At 45.0% G+C, this 26,488-nt stretch overlaps 1 protein-coding gene across 1 annotated transcript; it reads right to left on the reverse strand.

Annotated features, from left to right (window-relative positions):
* Positions 1-10,475: 10,475 nt before the first annotated feature.
* On the reverse strand, positions 10,476-11,423 carry LOC135892997 (olfactory receptor 52E2-like). Its single transcript, XM_065420785.1, has one exon. It carries the CDS (start codon positions 11,421-11,423, stop codon positions 10,476-10,478), a length of 948 nt encoding a protein of 315 aa, XP_065276857.1.
* Between the last annotated feature and the right edge of the window lie 15,065 nt (positions 11,424-26,488).

A 26,488-nucleotide genomic window follows, 5' to 3' on the forward strand; every position in this document is an offset into this window, starting at 1 on the left:
AGGTTGGACACGAGGAAAAATGTTTCAAAAAAGGCAAATGCAATGTTAGGTTATATTAGCAAAAGTATAACATGCAAGTCATGGTACTACTACTCGGTGTGGGCTAGGTCTCAATTGGAGTTATGTGTCCAATTTTGCACACCAATTAACAGAAAGGATGTAGACAACCTGGAAAGGATCCATAGGCAAGTAACAGATGTTATCCAAGGGATGTAATGTAAGCCAGACAGAGCCCTGAAATGCAAGAGGAGGGTGTGACAGTGTCTGTGCATTAACACACAGTTGGCTCCTGATGTCTCTACTCAGTTCTTACTCCAAGGGGAGTTTTGCCTCACTGGGGCCTGAGCAAAGCACGGGCCGTGGTCTCAGAATTTGGCCTTGTATTGCACATCTACTAACATCTTTCATCCTGAAGGATTCATTGAGCCACTGAAATGCACCTCTTTGGGGCTGGAGGCCATCAGGCGGGATGCACAGGGGTACACAGAAAAGAGTGACATTTTGGCCAGTGATTCTTTAGCAAACTCAGCACATACGGCAAGGGCCCTCGGATGTGTCATGATTGTGCAGAGCAGAAGGACCACAGACATACTCTCTATCCCACCACACAAACGTTGCATAGGGTTTGTCGACCAGGTGAACTCCTCAGCAAGAAATGGGTACCTGTGAATTCTGAGATGGAAGTGTCCTCCCTAGGAATCCCCCTCAGGTATCCGTGACCCACACCTCTCTCAACCCAATATTTGCAGCATCTTCCAACGCCAAGAGCCAACAAACTGTGTGCACAGTTTATAATATAGCTCTGTGTAATCCCAGTGGGGTTCGCTCAGCCTCTAGAGAAGAAAGGAGGATCTGCGTGTGAACAGGCTGTAGACAAGCAACTATCTGCTTCTGTGCAAATTATCCAACTTTAGGAGTAAACAGCAATTAAGGAACCCAAAAGGAGATGAGAACTCTTGTGCTGTGTGCTGAGTCAGAGAGGAATTGGCTGCTCTGTACGTTTGTGTGTATGTATTTAAAAATTATAATTGATGAGAAAGAAAATTAGAAATAATGCCTAATTCTCGGGATAGATGGGTAGATAGTAGACAGAGAGATCTGGAGAAACTTGACTAAGAGGAGACACAAGCACTTACAGCAAACATGTGGGGCTTCCACTAAGGGATCAGAGATCAGTGCTTCTCATCAGTAAGTATCATTACATTGTGTAGCAAGTTTCATTGATGGATCTTCAAAAGCTAGCAAAGGAATGTCACTATGAACCATCCCCATTTCACTGATCAGTAAACTGAGGCACGGGGAGACATGACTTTTCCAAGGTCACTGAGACATGGACTGACAGAACCTAAGTGTCCTGATTTCCCTTCCATAACCACAGTCTCTCTGTCAGTAAGTGACCACATGACAACAGGGAAATGGAAATATGGTCTTGCGGGGCCTGGTCACTGGGTGGGATGGTGACAGAATTCCCTGGGGTGCAACCTGGAATTGGGGACAGCCGAGCCCTCTGGCATACCAATCTGTGCCCCCTCACACTGTGAGGCTGTGACAAGCTGCAATAATATCAGGTCTTGCACTTACACAGCTTTACACAGACAGGGACACACCCAACTGCAGTTACATGAATGATTTCACTAGCCATCCATGAAACAACAATAGAGAGGCTCCAGCCAGTTCCCCCCAGCTCCCCGCCCTAGGACCCAAGAGCTGTACCATCTTACCCTGGCCAAAAGCCTGATCAGTATACGTTTATTTCCCAGTCTGCCCCTCCCTCAATGTGGAGAGGACAATACATCAGCCTGAGCAGATTTCCCTTTTACATTTCAAACAACATCCTGTACTAAGTAAAAAAAATATAAAACAGATTTATTAACAATACAACAGCCTGAGAAGATTTCTCTTTTTCATTTAGGTTTTGAATCAAACAGTGTCTCACCCTGATGGTACAAACAATCCACCAATCTTCCATACATAGGCTAGAAATCCCGTCAGCCTGGGAACAAAGCCCCAGTTCAGTCCCAGGTTCTAACGTCTTTGGTGTTGAGTTGTGGGGGGAGTGAGGCCAACTGATGATGTCACTTCCACATTTTATAGCTTCTGCCGTGTAGAGGGAGCATCATTTTTCCAAGCAAAAGCCCCCAGCACAGGTAGTGGAAAAGTACAAATACAATATGGAGTCCAGAGTCACAGGAGCTGGTCACATGCCCTTGTATGCTCTCAGAACGTTAGGAACAAAAATGATACATGCATACAAATAGGTTAATCATATTCAGCAAATCATAACTTTTCTCTTACATGACATATTTTATATACTTTGTAAAAATCACATCATAATCATATCACCAAGGTAAATATGGGGGTTCCAGGGTGTTGCTTTGGGGACAGAACATCACACCCCTCCCCTTAGTTTACTGCAGGAGAGTTAGTCACTGACTGATGCAGAAGCAGTGTGCTCAATGCTCTCTTTACTTTTACACCATACAACTCCCAAGTGTTGTAATGTTTATCCACAGGCGCTCTTGCAACCTTCTGTGTACCTTTCCACACTTTGTAGATCAGCCTAGTGATATCAAAAGTTGGCTAGTGTGCTTTCTGTGCAGTATTGTTATACATTGTGTTTTTCCAACTAGTTGTAACTCAATACATATATTCATCAACGCCATGAGGTGTTCTGCCTCAGTTTCCCCCTCCAGACAGCAGGCCAGGTTTATTATCATTTCCCTCCTGTGACAGGCTTTGAGCCTGTGAACGGGTGTTAGCTGAAAAGCAATAGCCATGTACGGCTTCTTGTTGATTACTCCTAGCATGTCCAAAAGCTTTCTCCCAAAATCATGCCTGCTACACCTTTTCATAGGTTTACCATCAGAACCAAATGTTTTTGTCATAAGATTTGCCATTAGCAACTAACTTTGCATTATGAGATTTAACAATGACACGAAATCTTTTATCACAGGTAGGCATTTCCAAGTATTGTTATTGTGACAGTGCCACCCATAAGGCTTTATGGAAATATGATTATGTATGTGTATATATATATATATATAACATAACTAGGATGTGTTTTATACATATGCCATGTAATATATCTCTGTAAAGGTCATGATCTAGTGAATCTATTGATCCTATCTGTATGCATGTATCATTTTTGTATTGAATATTGGCTGCATACTTGTTTAATTCTAAGTAGGCTGTTTTGAAGCAGTCGGTCAGCTTCCTAAGAAAACATTATTCTCAGTAAGTGCCCCATCAAGAAACACTTAAGCCAACAAGGAACTTGGAGACACCAATCCACATCTGGGCTTTCCCAGGAATGTGGCTTGGCTGGTAAGGAACTCACTCATGCATAGACATGTGACTTGCCCAGGTGACTCCAGAACTCCATCTTGGAGCTGGACTTTGCATATGAGAGAGGAGGGAGTCTCCACTCACAAGAGAAAGTCTATTTAAGCCAAGGGGAGACCCCCTCCATTTTGTCTTCAGCTGGCTAAAGAAAGAGCCTCCCCACCCCCAAAGATACTTGAAAGAAACTGGAACAAAGGACAGTGACTGCAAGGGGTGGGAGTGATTGCTGGACCCAGGCTAAAGGGAGATCAATCTGTAAAAGGGAGCATTCTGGAACTTGTGAGGATCTTATCTATATTCAGTTTGATTAGACATAGGTTTGCGTGTTTTATTTTATTTTGCTTGGTGACTTACTTTTTTTGTCTGTTACTACTTGAAACCACTTAAATCCTACTTTCTGTATTTAATAAAATTACTTTTTACTTATTAATTAATCTAGAGTATGTGTTAATACCTGGGTTGGCAAAGAGCTGTGCATATCTCTCTATCAGTGTTATAGAGGGCGAACAATTTATGAGTTTACCCTGTATAAGCCTTATACAGGGTAAACCAGATTAATTTGCATTTAGACTCCATTGGGAGATGGGCATCTCAGTGTTGAAGACAAGAACACTTGTGTTAGCTGCTTTCAGTCAAGCCTACAGCTGTTAAGGGATGTGATTCAGACCTGGGTCTGGGTTTGCAGAGGGTTTGCAAGTCTGGCTCAAACCAGGTAGGGTACTGAAGTCCCAGGCTGCCAGGGCAGGAAAGCAGGGGCAGAAGTAGTCTTGGCACATTGGGTGGTAGCTCCCAAGGGGGGTTCTGTGATCCAACCCATCCCAATTATTATACCACAGCTTGTGTTAGAAAAGTTTGGTTTGTTCAATACCCGTTGTGTCTTTCAACTCCTTCCTAAACCTTAACATGTATTTAACTGCTGGTTTTCCTTTCCTTTCCCCTCAGTGTCTCCTTCAGTAGGGATCTCAGTCTACGGCCTGGTCTACACTAGTCGGTTATTTTGGAATTAGCCGAGTTTATTTGAAAAAAAAAAAAGATTCTGTCCACACGACCAAACCTTTTTTTCCATTTCAAGGGCTCTTTAATCTGATTTCTGTACTCCACCTTGGCAAGTGGAGTAGTGCTTAAATCGAGATCACAATCCCGGGTTAAAGGTATTGTGGACTCGATTCGACCTTATTGGCCTTCGGGAGCTATCCCAGAATGCTCCCTTGTGACCGCTCTGGACAACACTCTCAACTCCAATGCACTTGCCAGGTGGGGAGGAAAAGCCCCGGGAACTTTTGAATTTCATTTCCTGTATGGTCACCATCAGCACAGGTGACCATCAGCACAGTCCACCATCACAGGGGACCATGCAGAGTCCACCATCATAAGAGATCACGCAGTTCCGGATTTGCAGACGAGCCCCAGCATGGTCTGAATGGGAGGTACTGGATCTCATCGCATGCTGGGGAGACAAGTCTGTTATGGCAGAACTATGTTCCAAAAAATGGAACACAAATACGTCCACTAAAGTCTCCAGGGCCATGACGGAAAGAGGCTACTCCAGGGACACAGAACACCGTCGTACAAAAATCGAGGAGCTCAGGCAAGTGTACCAAAATGCCAGGGAGGCGAATGGGCGCTCTGGGTCACAGTCCCATACATTCCGCTTCTACCATGAGCTGCATGCTATCATGGGGGGTGACGCCACCACTACCCCACCACTGTCCGTGGACTTCTGCAAGGGGGGAATTGCACGGAGGAAGGAGGAAGAGTCATTGGAGGATGAAGAGGAGGAGGAGGAGGAGGACAGTGCACAGGTGGCAAGTGGGGAATCTGTTTTCCCTCCTAGCCAGGAACTATTCTTAACGCTGGCGCCAATAGCCTCCCCCACTCCCAAGGAGGGCTCCCGGACCATGCCCCTGGAGAAGGAACTTTTGGTGTGTGAGAGCCTGATCAGAACCAAGCGGTGGGCGGGGGGGGAGAGGGGAACCGAGCCGCGCTGGGCTGTTTGCATTTAGTTTAAAGGGCTCATCCCTGCTCACAGCCTCATCGGAGCCACGTGGTGTGTGCGCGCTGTGTGTGTGTGTGTGTTCTGTGAAGCGATCATCCCAGAGATCCCGCAGGCCCTCCTTTTATATGGCAAGCCAACCAGGCATTGCTTTCTATGGGAAAGGGGGCCCAGCAGTTTGAAAGCATTTAAATGAAGGTAGAAGAAGCAGAACCCTGCGTGCCGCTAGACTGCCTGCAAGCTGAATTCTGTTGCCCGCCCGTGTGTGATGGCTTACTCACACCAAAGTGCCAGGCACTTCAGTATAAGAGGCAAAATGCTAACTTGTACAGAAAGAACATGTGCTGTGTACTATGAATTGCCAGTTTCACTGAGAAGGAGTGTCCCCTTTGTTCTCTGAAATGTATCTTTTAAAATACTACCCTCCCTTTTTCTCCTCCCGCAGGTGCAAATGTTTCAACGTGGCCCCTATCTACTCCGTCCCAGAGGCTGGTCCAGATTAGAAGGCAGAAAGAACTCGGGATGACATGTTCGCCGAGCTCATGCAATCCTCCCGCACTGATAGGGCCCAGCTGAATGCGTGGAGGCAAACAATTGCGGAGTCCCATAAAGCATTACAGGAACACGAAGAGAGGAGGGACGTGCACGATTAGAGCAGGCAGGATGCTATGGTCAAGCTGACATGCTCCGCTATATGGTGGATCTAATGCGGGAAAGGCAGCAAGACCACAGACTGCCGCTGCAGCCCCTGTATAACCGCCCTCCATCCTCCCCAATTTCCATAGTCTCCTCACCCAGATGCCCAGGAACACGAGGGGGGGAGGCTATGGGGACCCACACACTCAACCCCAGAGCATCGCCCAAGCAGCACAAAGCTGGCATATGCGAACCTTTGGTTTGGTTTCTGGACTTGTCCTTCCCTCCTCCTCCACCCCACTAACCCAATACCCCCCCCCCCCCACTCACCTGTCTACCTTCTAATTTCTCTCAATGTGTTGTACAACAAATAATAAAGAACGGTATTTAAACAATTTTGACTTTATTTCCTTTCATATACATAGGGGGCAGGTAACTTCAAGAGAAACAAACACAACTGTCACACCGTACCCTGGCCAGTCATGAAACTGGCTTTCAAAGCTTCCCTGCTGTGCAGCGCGCCCTGCTGTGCTCTTCTAATTGCCCTGTTGTCTGGCTGTGCAAAATTGGCCACCAGGCGAGTTGCCTCAACCTCCCACCCCCTCATAAACGTATCTCCCTTACTCTCACAGATATTGTGGAGCACACAACAAGCAGCAATTACAATTGGAATATTGGTTGTGCTGAGATCTAACCGAGTCAGTAAACTGTGCCAGCGCACTTTCAAACATCCAAATTCACATTCTACCACCATTCTGCACTTGCTCGACCTATCGTTGAACAGTTCGTTACTACTGTCCAGGGTGCCTCTGTATGGCTTCATGAGCCATGGCATTAAGGGGTAGGCTGGGTCCCCGAGGATAACTATAGGCATTTCAACATTCCAAACAGTAATTTTCTGGTCTGGGAAGTAAGTCCCTTCCTACAGCTGTTCAAACAAACCAGAGTTCCTGAAGATGCGAGCGTCATGCACCTTTCCCAGCAATCCCGCGTTGATGTCAGTGAAATGTCCCTTGTGATCCACCAGTCCTTGCAGTACCATGGAAAAGTACCCCTTGCGGTTTACGTACTGGCCGCCCCGGTGTGCTGGGGCCAATATAGGGATATGTGTTCCGTCTATCGCCCCGCCACAGTTAGGGAACCCCAGCGCATTAAAGCCATCCACAGTGGTCTGCACATTTCCCAAAGTCACTACCCTTGATAGCAGCTACTCAATGATTGCATTGGCTACTTGCAGGACAGCAGCCCCTACAGAAGATTTGCCTACTCCAAACTGATTCCTGACTGACCGGTAGCTGTCGGGCGTTGCAAGCTTCCACAGCGCTATGGACACTCGCTTCTGAACTGTGAGGGCTGCTCTCATTTTGGTATCTTTTTGTGCTTCAGGGCAGGGGACAGCAAGTCACAAAGTTCCATGAAAGTGGCCCTATGCATATGAAAGTTTTGCAGCCACTGGGAATCATACCAGACTTGCAATACTATGCGATCCCACGAGTCTGTGCTTGTTTCCTGGGCCCAGAATCGGCATTCCACGGCATGAACCTGGCCCAACGCCACCGTGATCTCCCAATTGCCACATGCTGTGCATCTAGGAACATCTGTGTCCATGTCCTCATCAGTATAGTAATACACTGTCGTCGCTTCCTCGCCCGGTTTTGGAGGTACTGCACATACTACTGGATAATGCGCGAGGTATTTACAATGGTCAAAACTGCAGCAGAGATCTGAGCGGGCTCCATGCTTCCTATGGCGCCTGCATGGGTAATCCTGGAAAAAGGGTGAGAAACGTAGGAGAGCTGTTCAGTTCAAGATGGCCAATAAAAGGCGGTAAATGGTTGTCTTCTGTAGCTTTCACGGAGGCTGGAAGCTCGCTAGAGCTGCAAGAGCAGGAGAGCAGAGTTTGCGGCGGAAGCTGTGTGGCGCAGTTCACGATGGCCAAAAAATGGTGGGGAATTGTTGCCTTCTGTAGCTTCCACGGGAGCCCAGGACAGACAACATGGAGAAATTAGGTAGCGATGCAAGAGAAGGAGATCAGAGTTTGCGGCAGAAGCTGTGCTGCTCGGTTCACAGTAGCTGAAAAAAGGCAGGAAATGGTTAGAAAAAAGAGTAGATGGAAAGACGAGAGGACATGCGAGGTGGATTCATAGTACCAGGAGACAGGCGGTGCACCGTTCTGCACCATCTCCTGGCAGTATGGTGTCTGCTGTAGCTTTCACGGAGGGAGGAGCGAGTGACGACACACACCCAGAAACACCCGCGAGAATGTTTTTGCCCCATCATGCACTGGGAGCTTAACCTAGTATTCCAATAGCTTCCCACAGTGCACCGCTCCAACATTCTATGCTAGCCTTGGTACTGTGGACGCACTCCGCCGAATTCACGCACTTTAGTGGGGACACACAACACCGAATGTATAAAATTGCTTCAGAAAATTCGAATAGAATAAGTTCGAATTAATTTCGTACTGTAGACGTACCCTAAGATCATCTTTGGGGTCTTGGTATACCAGTGTCCAGTGAGATAAAGATGTAAGCGAACTTCCCGTGCTGGCTAGGCCCCTCTGGAGCTGCTTCCCATACCCAGGGTATGGCCATGCAAAAAACCCACCTCTTCTTCACCTTGGTCACTGACTAATGTGGAGCAAGAGTACCAGAGACACTCTTTAGATTTTGAACATGTAACTCCTGTGTGTTGCAAAACTGTAATTATAGTGTTACCCACAGGTGTTCTTTTAAACTTCTGTTTACCTTTTAACGCTGTGTAGATCAGCCCTCTTTGTATCTGTGCACATTGTTAACCATTCTGCTTTTCAAACTGGGGATATCTCAATAGAGATATTCATCAATGCCATGAGACACTGTTCCTCAGTTTCCAATTCCATACAGCAGACCAGGTTTATCATAGTTTCCCTTCTGTGATAAGCTTTGAGCCTGTTTACTGGTATTAGCTGAGAAGCAGTATCCCCTAGGGATTCTTGTTTACTACTCCTAGTGTTAGACCTGCAATAGAGGTCTCCCTATGGGATGGGGAGCAAGCAGATTCCAGACACAGTGTTGGTATATAATACTCTAAATGCTTTTTATTGATTATAAAACAAACCTTACTCACTCCACATTCACACCCCAAACATACTATTCCAGAGTCCAAAGGTCTGAATGGTCCCGATGGCCAGTCGAGATTCCTTCTGACCATAACTTCATAAGATGTGGAGACCTGGCGAAAACCACATCTATATCCACATGGGGCTCTGGATCAGTAAACGACTCTGATTTGCGGAAATCATAGGCAACCATTTACAGTCCATTCCGTCGCGTCATCGGTTATTTGCCTTTGTTTCCTAGGACTTTTACCCACACAATTGCAAAGAGACAATCGTGGGAGGGCTGCCATGGTCCAAGGGGTGCCATTTCCTCCAATTCTTACGCTATTTTATATCAGTACAGATGGTGTTGTGTCCTTTTCTGCCTCAATGACCTATAACATATTAAATGGATATATAAATCACTATATATATAGTGAACTTTTTCCATGGGCATAACCCTGGGTTGGGAAGCAGCTTCAATGAGGGCTAGCCAACATGCAAAGTGCCCTTCAATCCTTACCTATTCAGACCATTGAATACCGAGTACTCAATGATGACCTTGAACTGAGATCCCTACTGAAGGGGACACAGAGGGGTAAGGAAAACCAGTAACTAAACATATGTAAGGTTCAGGAAGTAGTTGAAAGCCAAAATGCATTTTCAACAATATATATAGTGATTTATATATTAATTTGATATTTTATAGGTCATTGAGGCCTGGTATAAATGACGCATGCTTGAAATGAAGCCACTCAGTGTAGTACACATAGAATGACTCCCCAGTTCATCACATTGACACAGCACAGTAAAGATAGGGAAGGGTTTAATGTGTGTCTGTCTGTCCAGTAGGTGTGTGATGAAGTGGGACTATTCTTAATGTTTCCTCTGAATATTGTAGTGGTGCCTCAGTTTCCCCTATGCATTTCTTAAATCTCTAGGTGGTGGGATAAAGACCAATATGCATAAATGGCTGCCACTATCTCTCCTGGCAACTAATGGCCGGGGCCCTTCCCCCCCGCAAGGTGATAGCTAAAGGTGTTGGAGAACAAAGGAATCGGGTGACCTCCTGTCCCAGAAAGGGACAAAGGAAAGGAGGAGGGGCTGGAGGGGAAGTCAGTTTGGAGCTGGCTGGGGACGTGGAGTGGGCACAGACGTGGGTGTCCGTCTGGCTAACTGCACCCCAAAATGGACCTGGCAGAGGGGTCCCATTCTCTGTACCTACAAGCTCTGTTTTAGACCATGTTCCTGTCGTCTAAATAAACCTTCTGTTTCACTGGCTGGCTGAGAGTCATGGTGAATCGCAGGATGCCGGGGGTGCAGGGTCTTGTCTCCCCCAACGCTCCATAACAAAGACCCAGCACCATGGACCAGCCAGCTCTGCACAGAGCTCAATCTGAGAGCCAGAGCACAAGGAGAAAATATTTAGGTTCCTTTATGAGTAAGGAGCTGGAGCAGCCTGCCCCGGATCTGTTTGGTCCTCACCCCATAAATGATGGGGTGTAGCATGGGGGGCACGAGGTGGTACACACTGGTAATAAGAATGAGGAAATGCCTTGGCACATTGTGGCCAAACCGCTGAATGAGAGAGGAGAAAAAGTCTGGGATGTACAAAGCTGAGATGGCACAAAGATGAGAGATGCAGGTCCCAAAAGTTTTGAGCCGGGCATCCTTTATGGGGAGGCGGAAGATGGCCCGGAGGATCAGAGTATAGGACACGGTGATAAAAAACACGTCCATTCCAATCACAGAGAGAAGATCAAACAGGCCATAGTAACTACTGATACTGATGTCAGCGCAGGCCAACTTCACCACAGCTATATGCCCACAATAGAAGTGGGGGATGATGTTGGTTCTGCAGTATGGCCATTGCCTCGCCAGGAAGGGATAGGGTAATGTGATTATGCCACTGCGCAGCACCACGGCCAGGCCTATCTTGGCCACAACAGAGTTTGTCAGGGTGGTGGAATATCTCAGAGGATTGCAGATGGCCACATAGCGATCAAAAGCCATGGCCACGAGGATTCCAGATTCCATTACTGAGGAGGAGTGAACTAAGTACATCTGGGTGAGGCAGGCACTGAAACTGATCTCCCTGGAATTGAACCAGAAGATGCTCAGCATTTTCGGTATGGTGGATGTGGACATGACCAGGTCGCTGACAGCCAGCATGCAGAGGAAATAGAACATGGGTCCGTGGAGGCTCGACTCCCTCTTCACGATGAACAGGATGGTGAAGTTCCCTAACACAGCTATGGCGTACATAGCACAGAAGAGAATGGAGATCCAGATATGGGCTGCCTCTAGGCCAGGAATGCCAAGTAGGATGAAGGTTGAGGGGTTGGTGAAGTCGGTTGTGTTAGAATCTGACATGGCATGGGGAAAAAGTGTCCAACTCTGAGGCATAAGGGTGTCTCCTGCATTTACTGTATGCTCCCCTGACTTTCTGTGTGTTCCGGTGGATGGTCGCAGCAGAAATGCCTGAATGGAGAGACAACGTTAATATGAGACACTGCATGCACTAGTGGAGGCTGTTCTCATAGGAGAAGCAGATTGATCACTCTTCACACACTGAAAAATTACATTTTCATTATCCTGAGAAAAGAACTATGAACAATGACCCTACTAAATCCAATTCCATAATTTTATTCTGCTCCCTGCATTAATAATTCCTGCACTTAATGGTGGGGGAAACTTAAGAGGCCCCATCAGGAAACACACGTGTGGATACCGTTTATCCATCATTGTTTTTTAATGTAATGAGAGCAAGGACAGGGAGTCCAATCTTAAGGGCGTTCCCCATTCATCCAGTTGCTCAAAATCAGAGAGGGGAAAAAAACAAACGTTTGCGAATACATGTGCTAAGAGAAACATCCCAACTAGAACATACCTCAGGGAAAAGATCTGAGTGCCATTGATAGCAGCTCAAGAAAAACACCTGCTCATTAGCAGCCGTGGACAAAACAAAACAATGTTCAGATCCCTAAGATATGGGACGGAGCATAACATGTTCTGTTTATTTGGTCAGTTTTGGTGACACAGTCTCTATTAAGGATAGAGAAGTCTGTGACTCTTTAGTTTACACAAGAGACAAAGATGAGAGCATATGATATAGGAAAGGAAAATAAAAAATGAAGGATTCTAGGACTGGAAGGGACCTCGAGAGGTCATCGAGTCCAGTCCCCTGCCTTCATGGCAGGACCAAATACTGTCTAGACCATCCCTGATAGACATTTATCTAACCTACTCTTAAATATCTCCAGAGATGGAGATTCCACAACCTCCCTAGGCAATTTATTCCACTGTTTAACCACCCTGACAGTGAGGAACTTTTTCCTAATGTCCAACCTAAACCTCCCTTGCTGCAGTTTAAGCCCATTGCTTCTTGTTCTATCCTTAGAGGCTAAGGTGAACAAGTTTTCTCCCTCCCCCTTATGACACCCTTTTAGATACCTGAGAACTGCTATCATGTCCCCTCACAGTCTTCTCTTTCCAAACTAAACAAAACCAATTATTTCAGCCTTCCTTCATAGGTCATGTTCTCAAGACCTTTAATCATTCTTGTTGCTCTTCTCTGGACCCTCTCCAATTTCTCCACATCATTCTTGAAATGCGGTGCCCATAAATGGACACAATACTCCAGTTGAGGCCTAACCAGCGCAGAGTAGAGCGGAAGAATGACTTCTCGTGTCTTGCTCACAACACACCTGGTAATACATCCCAGAATCATGTTTGCTTTTTTTGCAACAGCATCACTGTTGACTCATATTTAGCTTGTGGTCAACTATAACCCTTAGATCCCTTTCTGCCGTACTCCTTCCTAGACAGTCTCTTCCCATTCTGTATCTGTGAAACTGATTTTTCCTTCCTAAGTGGAGCACTTTGCATTTGTCTTTGTTAAACTTCATCCTGTTTAACTCAGACCATTTCTCCAATTTGTCCAGATCATTTTGAATTATGACCCTGTCCTCCAAAGCAGTTGCAATTCCTCCCATTTTGGTATCATCTGCAAACTTAATAAGCGTACTTTCTATGCAAATATCTAAGTTGTTAATGAAGATATTGAACAGAGCCGGTCCCAAAACAGACCCCTGCGGAACCCCACTTGTTATGCCTTTCCAGCAGATTTGGGAACCATTAATAACAATTCTCTGAGTATGGTTATCCAGCCAGTTATGCACCCACCTTATAGTAGCCCCATCTAAATTGTATTTGCCTAGTTTATCGATAAGAATATCATGCGAGACCATATCAAATGCCTTACTAAAGTCTAGGTATATCACATACACAGCTTCTCCCTTATCCACAGGACTCGTTATCCTTATGATATAGGAAAGCAAAATAAAAAATAAAACTGGATTACATTCAGATGGACAGTTCCCAACCAGTACTATCGATAGACACTTAGTGCTCCAAAAGGACTAATTCCCCAGAGGTGAGGAAAATAGTCAGCAAAACTGATTGTGAGGAAAAATTTAGACAGAAAAATATGAATGAATATGGGTAGTGCTTTGATAACATTTTATTAGATATTGAAAACCTAATGATTCCAGAATCAACAAAGTGAACAACTTTGGGTAAAAACTCAGTTTACTGGTAAAGTGAAGCAGCAATTAGAGGCAGGGAAGCAATATGTAACAAAGGGGAAAAAGGGAAAATAGCTAGCAAGAATAGAAATCGGAAGTAAGGAAAATTGATAAGGAACGTTAAGGCATCAGGGAAAACTCCTTGTTTGGAAGGGTTATGGATTTCAAAAAGGGGCTTTTTGAACAAATGAAATCCTAGAAAAGTTTTATGTCAAATCCTTTGTTAAAATTAAAGAATTAAAAAAAAGGGAAAGGTTTATTTATAAAAGAATTGACAAGATTAAGAAACAATGGAAAAGCTGGTATGAGATTAGTTAAGAAAAATCTAGAAATGTAAGTAATGATAGTCACCAACAGGGTTTAAGCAAAGCAGATCTTGTCAAATAAAACTCATTTCATCTTTTTATGAGAGTACACATTGGTTGATCAAGGGTACACATTTGGTGGATGAAGGGAACAACGCAGATGTAAACAATCTTGATTTCTCAAAGGCATTTGATTTAGTAGAGGAAAATATTGAGTTGATGAGTAATGGGCTTTGTAATCTACCAGAGAAAGGCTGAGCAAGAGCGAAGGGCTCGAAGCCGAAGCCAAGCAAATTCCAGGTCGAAATTAGGCCCAAATATTTAGCAGTGAGGGTGATTAACGATTGTTTGTGTCGATTTTCACCAAGAATGTTGGTGGTTTTTGGACACCTAACATAGAGAATGACAAGTGAAAATGGGGTAGGTTCAGATGCTAAAATAGGGAAAGAATGAGTTAAAAGTTACTTGGACAAGTTAGATGTCTTCAAGTCACCAGGGCCTGACAAAATGCATCCTGGAATACTCTTAAGGAACTGACTGAGGAGATATCTGAGCCATTAGCTATGATCTTTGAAAAGTCATGGGAGATTCCGGAAGACTGGAAAAGAGCACGTATAGTGCCTATCTATAAAAAGGGAAATAAGGGAATCCCAGGCAATTACAGACTAGTCAGCTTAATTTATGTATCAGATAAGATTATGGACCAAATAATTATGGAATCAATTTGAAAACATCTAGAAGATAGTAAAGTAATAAGTGATAGTCTGCATGGATTTGTCAAGAACAAATCATGTCAAACCAACCTCATAGCTTTCTTTGACAGTGCAATAAGCCCTTTGGATGGGAAGAAACAGTAAATGTGGTATATGTAGACATTAGTACAGCTTTTGATACAGTCTCACATGACCTTCTCATTAACAAATTAGGGAAATACAAGCTAGATTGAGATATTATAAGGTGAATGCATAACTGGTTGTAAAACCGCTCCCAGGCAGTAGTTATCAATGGGTCACAGTGATGCTGGAAGGGTATAACAAGTGGGGTGTTGCAAGGATCAGTTCTGGGTCCCCTTCTTTTTAATATCTTCATCAACGATTTAGATCATGACATAGAGAGTACACTTATTAAATTTGCAGATGATACTAAGTTGGGAGGGGTTGCAAGTATTTGGAGAATCGGATAAACATGCAAAATGATCTGGAAAAACTGGAGAAAAGGATGATTAGGGCTCTTAAAAACACGACCTATGAGGGAAGTATGAAAGAGATAGGCTTGTTTAGTCTGAAAAGGAGAAGACTGAGGGGGGAAATGATAACAGTTTTCAAAAACCTAAAAGGTTTTATTCAAGGAGGGAGAAAAAGTGTTTATCTTAACCTCTGAGAGATGACAAGAAGCAATGGACTAGGAAAAATGTTTCAAAAAAGGCAAATGTAATGTTAGGTTACATTAGCAGAAGTATAGCATGCAAGTCATGGTACATGATAGCATTCCTCTACTAGGTGTGGGCTAGGTCTCAATTGGAGTTATGTGTCCAATTTTGCTCACCAATGTATAGAAAGGATATAGAGAACCTGGAAAGGATCCATAGCAAGTAACAAATGTTACACAAGGGATGGAATGCAAGCCATATGAGCAAGCCGAGGGAACCAGTATGTTTATTTGGAAAAGAGGAGATTAATGGGGGACATGATAGTGGTCCTCAAATACTTGAAAGGCTGCCATAAAAAGGTGGAGGAAAGTTATTCTGTCTTACCACAAAGGGGCAGGACAAGAGGCAATGGGTTCAAATTCCAGCCTAGCAGATTTAAATCAGGAAAATCTACCTAACTTTAAGCACAGGAGGCCAATGCAACAGACTCCCAGGGAAGTCATGGAAGCTCATTCTATGAAGATGTGTGTCATAACTATAAAGGGAAGGGTGACAGCTCTCCTGTGTACAGTGCTATGGAATCCCTCCTAGCCAGAGACTCCAAATCCTTTTACCTGTAAAGGGTTAAGAAGCTCGGGTAACCTGGCTGACACCTGACCCCAAGGACCAATAAGGGGACAAGATACTTTCAAATCTTGGGGGGGGAAAGGCTTTTGTGTGTCTCCTTTGTTTAAGGGGTTGTTCGCTCTTGGGACTGAGAGGGACCAGACATCAATCCAGGTTCTCCCCATCTTTCTAAACAAGTCTCTCTTATTTCAAAATTGTAAGTAAAAGCCAGGCAAGGCGTCTTAGATTTACTTTGTTTTCTCAACTTGTAAATGTACCTTTTACCAGAGTGCTTATCTTGTTTGCTATACTTTGAACCTAAGACAGAGGGGATTCCTCTGAGCTCTTTAAGTTTGATTACCCTGTAAAGTTATTTTCCATACTGATTTTGCAGAGATGATTTTTACCTTTTGCTTTAATTAAAAGCCTTCTTTTTAAGAACCTGATTGATTTCTCCTTGTTTTAAGATCCAAAGGGGGTTTGGATCTGTATTCACCAGGAGTTGGTGAAAGGAAGGAGGGGGGAAGGGTCAATTTCTCCTTGTTTAAGATCCAAGGAGTTTGGATCTGTATTCACCAGGGAATTGGTGAAAGGTTTCTCAAGGCTTCCCAGGGAGGGAATTCTTAAGATGGTGGCAGCGGACCAGAGCTAAGCTGGTAGATAAGCTTAGAAGTTTTCATGCAGGCCCCTACATTTGTACCCTAAAGTTCAAAGTGGGGATACAGCCTTGACAATGTGTGAATAGCCATCAGTTTTAGATGATTAAGACAAAACAAATCCTGCATCTTGTTAGGGGGATAGACTAGCTGTCCGTTGCGTTCCCTTATAACTCTATGGCGCTATCATTCTATGATGTAAAATCTTAGTGTAGACCGGGCCTTAGTCACACACAAGTCTTTCGGCTCAATGCAGGGCTAACTGAGTGAAATTTAATGGGCCTGTATTTTACAGGAGGTCAAACTGGATGATCAAATGGTCGCTTCTGACCTTAAACCCTATGGATCTATTGATAAAGAAAGTAGATCCGGCATTTCTATTTAATGTGTCTCATAACATGAACAAGGGAACATTTAGTTAAATTGAAAGTCTGAACATATAACCTTGAGAAAAGGTAATTGCTAATGTAAATCATATTTGGCCAGTAGAACTCCTTGCTACCAATATTATTGGAGCGAAGAGCATAGAAGAATGGGATTCACAAATGGATTGGCCATTGTAGGTGGTACTGGTGGCATCACCTGTACTTAAGTCTGTCTGACGCCTTCCATTAGAAGACCTAATTTCCAGTTGCTTATAAGTTTGCCAATTTTTAGGTGTTTAGACTGAAATTTCCCATGCTGGGTATCTGCTTCAATCAGAATTGTTTTTTTGAAAGTTTCAGGCATAACAGTTCAGCCGACTTCTTGAATGAAGCTAGAAGAAAGTATGTGTTAACCATGTTTTTAAAAAATCTCATTATTGTTCTGGTGAGGAACCCTAGCACTACCAAGGTTTCCAGCAGATAAAAGTCAGGTAACAGCCCCTGTCCCTGTGCCCCATTAACAGACAGAGCCCTGAAATGCAAGAGGAGAGTGTGACAGTGTCTGTTCATTAACACACAGTTGGCTCCTGATGTCTGTACTCAGTTCTTGCTCCAAGGGGAGTTTTGCATCAATGGGTCCTGAGAAAAGTATGGGTCATGGTCTCAGAATTTGGCCTTGTATTGCACATTTACTAACATCTTTCATCCTGAAGGATTCATTGAGCCACTGAAATGCACCACCTTGGGGCTGGAGGGTATCAGGTGGGATGCGCACAGGTGCACAGAAAAGAGTGACATTTTGGCCAGTGATTCTTTAGCAAACTCACAACTTATGGCAAGGGCCCTGGCATGTTTCATGGTTGTGCAGAGCGGAGAACACCATAGATTTATTCTCTATACCACCACACCCACGTTGTACTGGGTTTGTCAATCAGGTGAGCTCCTCAGCTAGAGATGGGTACCTGTGAATTCTGAGAAGGAAGCGTCTTCCCTGGGAATCTTCCTCAGGTAGCTGTGTCCCACACCTCTCTCACCCCAGCATCTGCAGCAGCATCGCACGCTGAGAGCAGACACAGGGGTTTGTACAGTTTATAATATAGCTCTGTGCAATCCCAGTGGGGTTCGCTCAGCCTCTAGAGAAGAAGGAAGTGTCTGAGTGTAAACAGGCTGTAGACAAGCAACTCTCCGCTTCTGTGCTAATTATCCAGCTTTAGAGTAAACAGTAATTAAGGAACCTTCCCAAAGGGAGATGAGAACTCTTGGGCTCTGTGCTGAGTCAGGGAGGAATTGGCTGCTCTGTACGTTTCTGTATATATATTTAATAATTATAGTTGATGAGTAAGAAAACTAGGGATAATGCCTAATTCTCCTGAGGACCTGATATCCTGTAAATTCTCAGGATAGATGGGTAGATAGTAGACAGAGAGATCTGGAGAAAGTTGTCTAAGAGGACACACAAGCACTTACAGCAAACACATGGGGCTGTCACTAAGGGATCAGAGATCAGTACTTCTCATCAGTAACTATCATCATACTGTGTAGCACCTTTCACTGAGTGAACTTCAAAACATCTAGCAAAGGAAAGTCACTATGAACCATCCCCATTTCACTGATCGGTAAACTGAGATAAGGGGAGACATAACTTGTTCAAGGTCACATAGAGACAGACTGACAGAACCAAGTGTCCTGACTTCCCTTCTATAACCACGGTCTCTCTGTCAGTAAGTGACCACATGACAACAGGGAAATGGACTTACGGTCTTGCAGGGCCTGTTCACTGGGGCGGGGTGGTGACGGAATTCCCTGGGGTGTAACCTGGAACTGGGGATGGCCGAGCCCTCTGGCAAACTAATCTGGGCCCCCTCTCACACTGTGAGGCTGTGACAAGCTGCAATCCTCTCAGGTCCTGCACTTAAACAGCCATACACAGACAGGGACACACCCAGCTGCAGTTACATGAATGATTTCACTAGCCAGCCATGAAACAACAATAGATAGACTCCAGCCAGTTCCCCCCTGCTCCCCAGCCTATCATCCAAGAGCTGTACCATCTGGCCCTGGCTAAAAGCCTGACCAGTATACGTTTATTTCCCAGTCTGCCCCTCCCTCAATGTGGAGAGGACAATACAACAGCCTGAGCAGATTTCCCTTTTACGTTTCAAACAACATCCTGTAGTAAGGTAAACAATATAAAACAGCTTTATTAATTACAGAAAGATTGATTGTTTATGAGATTATATGTAATAGTGTAAAGAACAAAGTTGAAATCTGAGAAATATACAACATCACAATCTAAGTTCTATACATTAGACAGGCTTTGAATCAAACAGTGTCTCACCCTGATGGTACAAACAATCCACCAATCTTCCATACATAGGCTAGAAATCCCGTCAGCCTGGGACCACAGCCCCAGTTCAGTCCCAGGTTCTAACGTCTTTCGTGTTCAGTTGCTTGGGGAGTGAGTCCAAGTGACGATGTTGCTTCCACATTTTATAGCTTCTGCCATGTAGAGGGAGCTTCATATTTCCAAGCAAAGGCCCCCAGCACAGTTAGTGGAAAAGTACAGACACAATATGGAGTCCAGAGTACAGGAGCTGGTCACATGCCCTTGTATGCTCTCAGAACTTTAGGTACAAAAACAATATATGCATACAAATACGGTAATCATATTCAGCAAATCAGACCTTTTCCATTGATATCTTATATGACATATTTTAAATACTTTCTAAAAATCATATACATAATCATACACCATGGCAAATATGGGGGTGACTGGGTGTTGCTTTGGGGCACAGAATGTCACCTCTCCCCTTTGTTACTGCAGAAGTGTTATTCACTGACTGATGCAGAAGCAGTGTGTTCAAGGCTCTCTTTACTTTTTCACCATACAACTCCCAAGTGTTGTAATGTTTATCCACAGGTGTTCTAGCAAACTTCTGTGTACCTTTCAACACTTTGTAGATCAGCCTAGTGATCGCAAAAGTCAGCAAGTGTGTTTTCTATACAGCATTGTTAAACATTGTGCTTTTCCAACTAGTTGTAACTCAATCCATATATTCATCAACACCATGAGGTGTTGTGCCTCAGTTTCCCCCTCCAGACAGCAGGCCAGGTTTATTATCATTTCCCTCCTGTGACAAGTTTTGAGCCTTTGAACAGGTGTTCTCTGAGAAGCAATAGCCATGAAAGGCTTCTTGTTGATTACTCCTAGCATATCCAAACGCTTTCTCCCTAAATCATGCCTGCTACACCTTTTCATAGGTTTACCGTCAGTACAAAATTTTTATGTCATAAGATTTACCATTACCAACTAACTTTTCATTATGAGATTTAATAATCATAGAATCATAGAATATCAGGGTTGGAAGGGACCTCAGGAGGTCATCCAGTCCAACCTCCTGCTCAAAGCATGACCAATCCCCAACTAAATCATCCCAGCCTGAGCTTTGTCAAGCCTGACCTTAAAAACCTCTAAGGAAGGAGATTCCACTACCTCCCTAGGTAACCCATTCCTGTGCTTCACCACCCTTCTAGAGAAAAAGTTTTTCCTAATATCCAACCTAAACCTCCCCCACTGCAACTTGAGATCATTGCTCCTTGTTCTGTCATCTACTACCACTGAGAACAGTCTCGACCTATCCTCTTTGGAACCCCCTTTCAGGTAGTTGAAAGCAGCTATCAAATCCCCCCTCATTCTTCTCTTCTGCAGACTAAACAATCCCAGTTCCCTCAGCCTCTCCTCATAAGTCATCTGCTGCAGCCCCCTAATCATTTTTGTTCCCATCCATTGTACTCTTTCCAATTTTTCCACATCCTTGTCGTGTGGGGCCCAAAACTGGACACAGTACTCCAGATGAGGCCTCACCAATATCAAATAGAGGGGAACGATCACGTCCCTCGATCTGCTGGCAATGCCCCTACTTATACAGCCCAAAATGCCATTAGCCTTCTTGGCAACAAGGGCACACTGTTGACTCATATCCCTCTTCTAATCCACTGTAACCCCTAGGTCCCTTTCTGCAGCACTGATGCCTAGCCATTCGGTCCCTAATCTCTAACAGTGCATGGGATTCTTCTGTCCTAAGTGCAGGACACAGTATATATATCTCCTTACTATATGTTCCATTCTATGCATCCGAAGAAGTGGGCTGTAGCCCACGAAAGCTTATGCTCAAATAAATTTAATAGTCTCTATGGTGCCACAAGTACTCCTGTTATTTTTGCGGATACAGACTAACACGGCTTCTACTCTGAAACCTGTCAATTTGTCTAGGTCACTCTGGACCCTATCCCTACCCCCCACCATATCTACCTCTCCCGCCAGCTTTAAGACAGGATGTGGATCCAACTGAATAAATGGTTGTCTGTGAAAATGCTAATGACCCACCTGACAGAGCGGAGGAGGAAATTCCCTGGGCTTGTAAGACACAGAAAGCAGCTATGAAAGTGCTGCTGGGAGAAGGCACAACACTTTGTCCAGAGAGCACAGATCACCATCACAACCCTCTAGGAAAAGTGCTTGGAGTGGGAATCACAGGGAAATCCCAAGGGAGTGGGAGTGGATTTTTTCCATGTGCATAACCTGGGTTGGGAAGCAGTGGCACACCCAGGATTGTCTCTTTCTTATTGTGTGGGTAGAAGTCCTAGGAAACAAAGGCAAAGGACTGATGACATGATGGAATGGACTATAAATGGTTGCCTATGATTTCTGCACATCGGAGTCGTTTATTGATCCAGACCCCCGTGTGGATATAGATGCGGTTTTCGCCAGCTCCCTGCATCTTATGATCTTATGATCGGAAGGAATCTCGACAGGACCATTCTGCCCTTTGGACTCTGGAATAGTATGTTTGGGGTGTGAATGTGGAGTGAGTAAGGTTTGTTTTGTAATCAATAAAGAGCATTTAGAGTATTATATACCAACACTGTGTCCGGAATCGACCTGCTCCCTATCCCATAGGGAAACCTCTATTGCGGGTCTAACACTAGGAGCTCTAACTTCTCAATTCATACCTGCAAACAGGCTCAAAGCTTGTCACAGCAGAGAAATTATGATAAACCTGGTCTGCTGTATGCAATTGGAAACTGAGGCACAATGCCTCATGGCATTGCAGAATGGTTAACAATGCTTCACAGATACAAAGAGAGTTTTTTCTAGTGACCCAGAGAAGACACATTTTCTGACTTTTGTTCACAGGGCTGATCTACACAGAACTTTACAAGAACACCTGTGGGCAACACTACAATTGCAATGTTTTGCAACACTCGGGAGTTACATGTTCAAAAACTAAAGAGTGTCTTCGGCACTCTTGATCCACATTAGTCAGTGACCAAGGTGAAGAAAGTGTGGATTTTTTGCACAGCCATACCCTGGGGTTGGGAAGCAGCTCCACAGGGGCCTAGCCAACACGGGAAGTCCCCTTACATCTTTATCTCACTGGACCCTGGCATACCAAGACCCCAAAGATGATCTTAGATTGAGATCCCTACTGAAGGGGACACTGAGGGGAAAGGTAAGGAAAACCTGTAGTTAAACACATGTTAAGGTTTAGGAAGGAGTTGAAAGACACAATGGGTACTGAAGAAACTAAGCTGTCCTAACACAAGGCATTGTATAATAAAAACACTTGGAAATGCATACCTCTGATAAAAGCTGTGGTGTTATTATGGATGTGGAGGTACTATGGATATGGAGGTACGCTAAGTGCTGCATTAGGGGGGCTGTGTTGGTGAGTATATAAGTGTCTGTTGTGGGGACAGTTTGTCAGTTTAACCAAGTGCTTGATTGTTTGAAAAGTGTGAATTGGGAGTGCTTTGTTCCAGGTGGGCCTTGAGGGGGCCTGTCTGTTATAAAAAGGCAGTCAGCAGCGAACCAGCTGTCTGGTGAAGAGCGGAGAGTTGAACAGAGCGAGTTTGACTGTGAGTTCGCCTGGGGGGAGCCCACTGAGTCTGTCATCTTGCAGGTGTCTCTGAGTAGTTACTGCAACAGCTGAGGAAGCTCTTGGAAGGAAGGAAATTGGGAAAGTGAGCATTCTGCTGTTGTAACCTGCACAGGTTGTGCCATGTTTGTCTTTCTTCCACAGGACAGAAGCGACTTTGTCTGTACAAAGTGCAAGCTGGTCTCCATATTGGATGAGAAGGTTCAAGGTCTGGAGAAAAAAGTATCAACCCTGTGTTGCATAAGAGAAAATGAAGATTTCCTGGACAGACATCAGGATATGCTCCTACGGGCATAACATTCTGAAGAATCAGAACAGGCTGCGCAGTGGCGATATAAGGACAGTGAAGAAATTTGGCAGCATGTGACCTCCAGAAGAAGAAAGAGGAGGGTCTATGTACTAGCAATGGAGATACAGGTGAGCAATCGTTTCCATGTTCTCTCCACAGGTACTAATGTGGAGAGTGGACTAGATGATACATGTGAGGGAAGGGAGCAGAAGGAGACTCCACTGATTGGAAGACATAAGATGCATGGTCCTAGGGATGGGGGTTCCACGACCACCACTTCCAAGAGAAGGAAGTGGGTGGTGGTGGTCGGGGACTCCCTCCTCAGGGGACTGAGTCATCTATCTGCTGTCCCAACTGGGAAAACTGAGGACTGTGTTGCTTGCCCGGAGCTAGGATTCACGATGTGAAGGAGAGACTGCCGAGACTCATCAAGCCATCGGATGGCTACCCCTTCCTGCTTCTCCACGTGGGCACCAATGATACTGCCAAGAATGACCTTGAGCAGGTCACTGCAGACTATGTGGCTCTTGGAAGAAGGATAAAGGAGTTTGAGGTGCAAGTGGTGTTCTCGTGCATCCTCCCTGTGCAGGGAAAAGGCCCAGGTAGAGACCATTGAATCACAGAAGTCAATGAATGCTACGGAGGTGGTGTCGGAGAGAAGGCTTTGGAATCTTTGACCATGGGATGGTGTTCCAAGAAGAAGGATTGCTAGGCAGAGATGGGCTCTACCTAACAAAGAGAGGGAAGGGCATCTTCGCAAGCAGGCTGGCTAAGCTAGTGAGGAGGGCTTTAAACTAGGTTCACCGGGGGAAGGAGACCAAAGCCCTGAGAAAAGTGGGGAAATGGGATACCAGGAGGAAGCATGAGCAGGAGAACGCAAGAGGGGAGGACTTCTGTCTCATACTGAGAAAGCAGGACAATCCTTGAGTTATCTTAAGTGCGTAGACACAAATGCAAGAAGGCTGGGAAACAAGCAGGAAGAACTGGAAGTCCTGGCGTAGTCAAGGAACTATGATGTGATTGGAATAACAGAGACTTGGCAGGATAACTCACAAGACTGGATTACTGTCATGGATGGATATATACTGTCAGGAAGGACAGAAAATTTGGGGGAGTTGCATTGTATGTAAGAGAGCAGTATAACTGCTCAGAGCTCCCATATGAAACTGCAGAAAAATCTGAGTGTCTATGGATTAAGTTTAGAAATGTGAACAACAAAAGTGATGTCATGGTGGGAGTCTGCTATAGACCACCAGACCAGGGGGATGAGGTGGACGAGGCTTTCTTCCGGCAACTAACAGAAGTTACTAGATCACAGGCACTGGTTCTCATGGAAGACTTTAATCACCCTGATATCTGCTGGGAGAATAATACAGCGGGGCACAGACAATCCAGGAAATTTTTGGAAAGTGTAGGGGACAATTTCCTGGAGCAAGTGATGGAGGAACCAACTAGGGACAGAGCTCTTCTTGACCTGCTGCTCACAAACTGGGAAGAATTAGTAGGAGATGCAAAAGTGGATGGGAACCTGGGAGGCAGTGACCATGAGATGGTCGAGTTCAGGATCCTGACACAAGGAAGAATGGAGAGCAGCAGAATATGGACCCTGGACTTCAGAAAAGCAGACTTGGCTCCCTGAGGGAACTGATGGGCAGGATCCCCTGGGAGAATAACATGATGGGCAAAGGAGTCCAGGAGAGCTGGCTGTATTTTAAAGAATCCTTATTGAGGTCACAGGAACAAACCATCCCGATGTGTAGAAAGAATAGTAAGTATGGCAGGCAACCAGCTTGGCTTAACAGTGAAATCCTTGCTGATCTTAAACGCAAAAAAGAAGCTTACAAGAAGTGGAAGATTGAACAAATGACCAGGGAGGAGTATAAAAATATCGCTCAGGCATGCAGGAGTGAAATCAGGAAGGACAAATCACACTTGGAGTTGCAGCTAGCAAGAGATGTTAAGAGTAACAAGAAGGGTTTCTTCAGGTATGTTAGCAACACGAAGAAAGTCAAGGAAAATGTGGGCCCCTTACTGAATGAGGGAGGCAACCCAGTCACAGAGGATGTGGAAAAAGCTAATGTACTCCATGCTTTTTTGCCTCTGTCTTCACCAACAAGTTCAGCTCCCAGACTGCTGCACTGGGCAGCACAGCATGGGTAGGAGGTGACCAGCCTTCTGCGGAGAAAGAAGTGGTTTGGGACTATTTAGAAAAGCTGGATGAGCACAAGTCCATGGGGCCAGATGCACTGCATCCGAGGGTGCTAAAGGAGTTGGCGGATGTGATTGCAGAGCCATTGGCCATTATCTTTGAAAAGTCATGGTGATCGGGGGAGGTCCTGGATGACTGGGAAAAGGCTAATGTAGTGCCCATCTTTAAAAAAGGGAAGGAGGAGGATCCGGGGAACTACAGGCCAGTCAGCCTCACCTCAGCCCCTGGAAAAATCATGGAGCAGGTCCTCAAGAAATCAATTCTGAAACACTTAGAGGAGAGGAAAGTGATCAGGAACAGTCAGCATGGATTCACCAAGGGCAAGTCATGCCTGACTAACCTAATTGCCTTCTATGACGAGATAACTGGCTCTGCGGATGAGGGGAAAGCAGTGGATGTGTTATTCCTTGACTTTAGCAAAGCTTTTCATACTGTATCCCACTGTATTCTTGCTGGCAAGTTAAAGATGTATGGGCTGGATGCATGAACTATAAGGTGGATAGAAAGCTGGCTAGGTTGTCGGGCTCAACATGTAGTGATCAATGGCTCCATGTCTAGTTGGCAGCCAGTATCAAGCGGAGTGCCCCAAGGGTCGGTCCTGGAGCCGGTTTTGTTCAATATCTTCATTAATGATCTGGAGGATGGCGTGGATTGCACCCTCAGCAAGTTTGCAGACAACACTAAACTGGGAGGAGTGGTAGATACGCTGGGGGGTAGGGATAGGATACAGAGGGACCTAGACAAATTAGAGGATTGGGCCAAAAGAAAGCTGATGAGGTTCAACAAGGACAAGTGAAGAGTCCTGAACTTAGGATGGAAGAATCCCATGCACTGCTACAGACTAGGGACTGAATGGCTAGACAGCAGTTCTGCAGAAAAGGACCTGGGGGTTACAGTGGACAAGAAGCTGGATATGAGTCGACAGTGTGCCCTTGTTGCCAAGAAGGCTAATGGCATTTGGGGCTTTATAAGTACGGGCATTGCCAGCAGATCGAGGGACATGATCATTCCCCTCTATTCAGCATTGGTTGAGGCCTCATCTGGAGTACTGTGGCCAGTTTTGGGCCCCACACTACAAGAAGGATGTGGAAAAATTGGAAAGAGTCCAACAGAG

This window comes from Emys orbicularis, chromosome 1 (genome assembly GCF_028017835.1).
Source record: "Emys orbicularis isolate rEmyOrb1 chromosome 1, rEmyOrb1.hap1, whole genome shotgun sequence".
Classification (NCBI taxonomy): Eukaryota; Metazoa; Chordata; order Testudines; family Emydidae; genus Emys; species Emys orbicularis.

What these genes read in the sequence shown, in the direction of transcription:
- LOC135892997 (XM_065420785.1), bottom strand. Translation starts at nt 11,423, where the DNA reads ATGTCAGATTCTAACACAACCGACTTCACCAACCCCTCAACCTTCATC.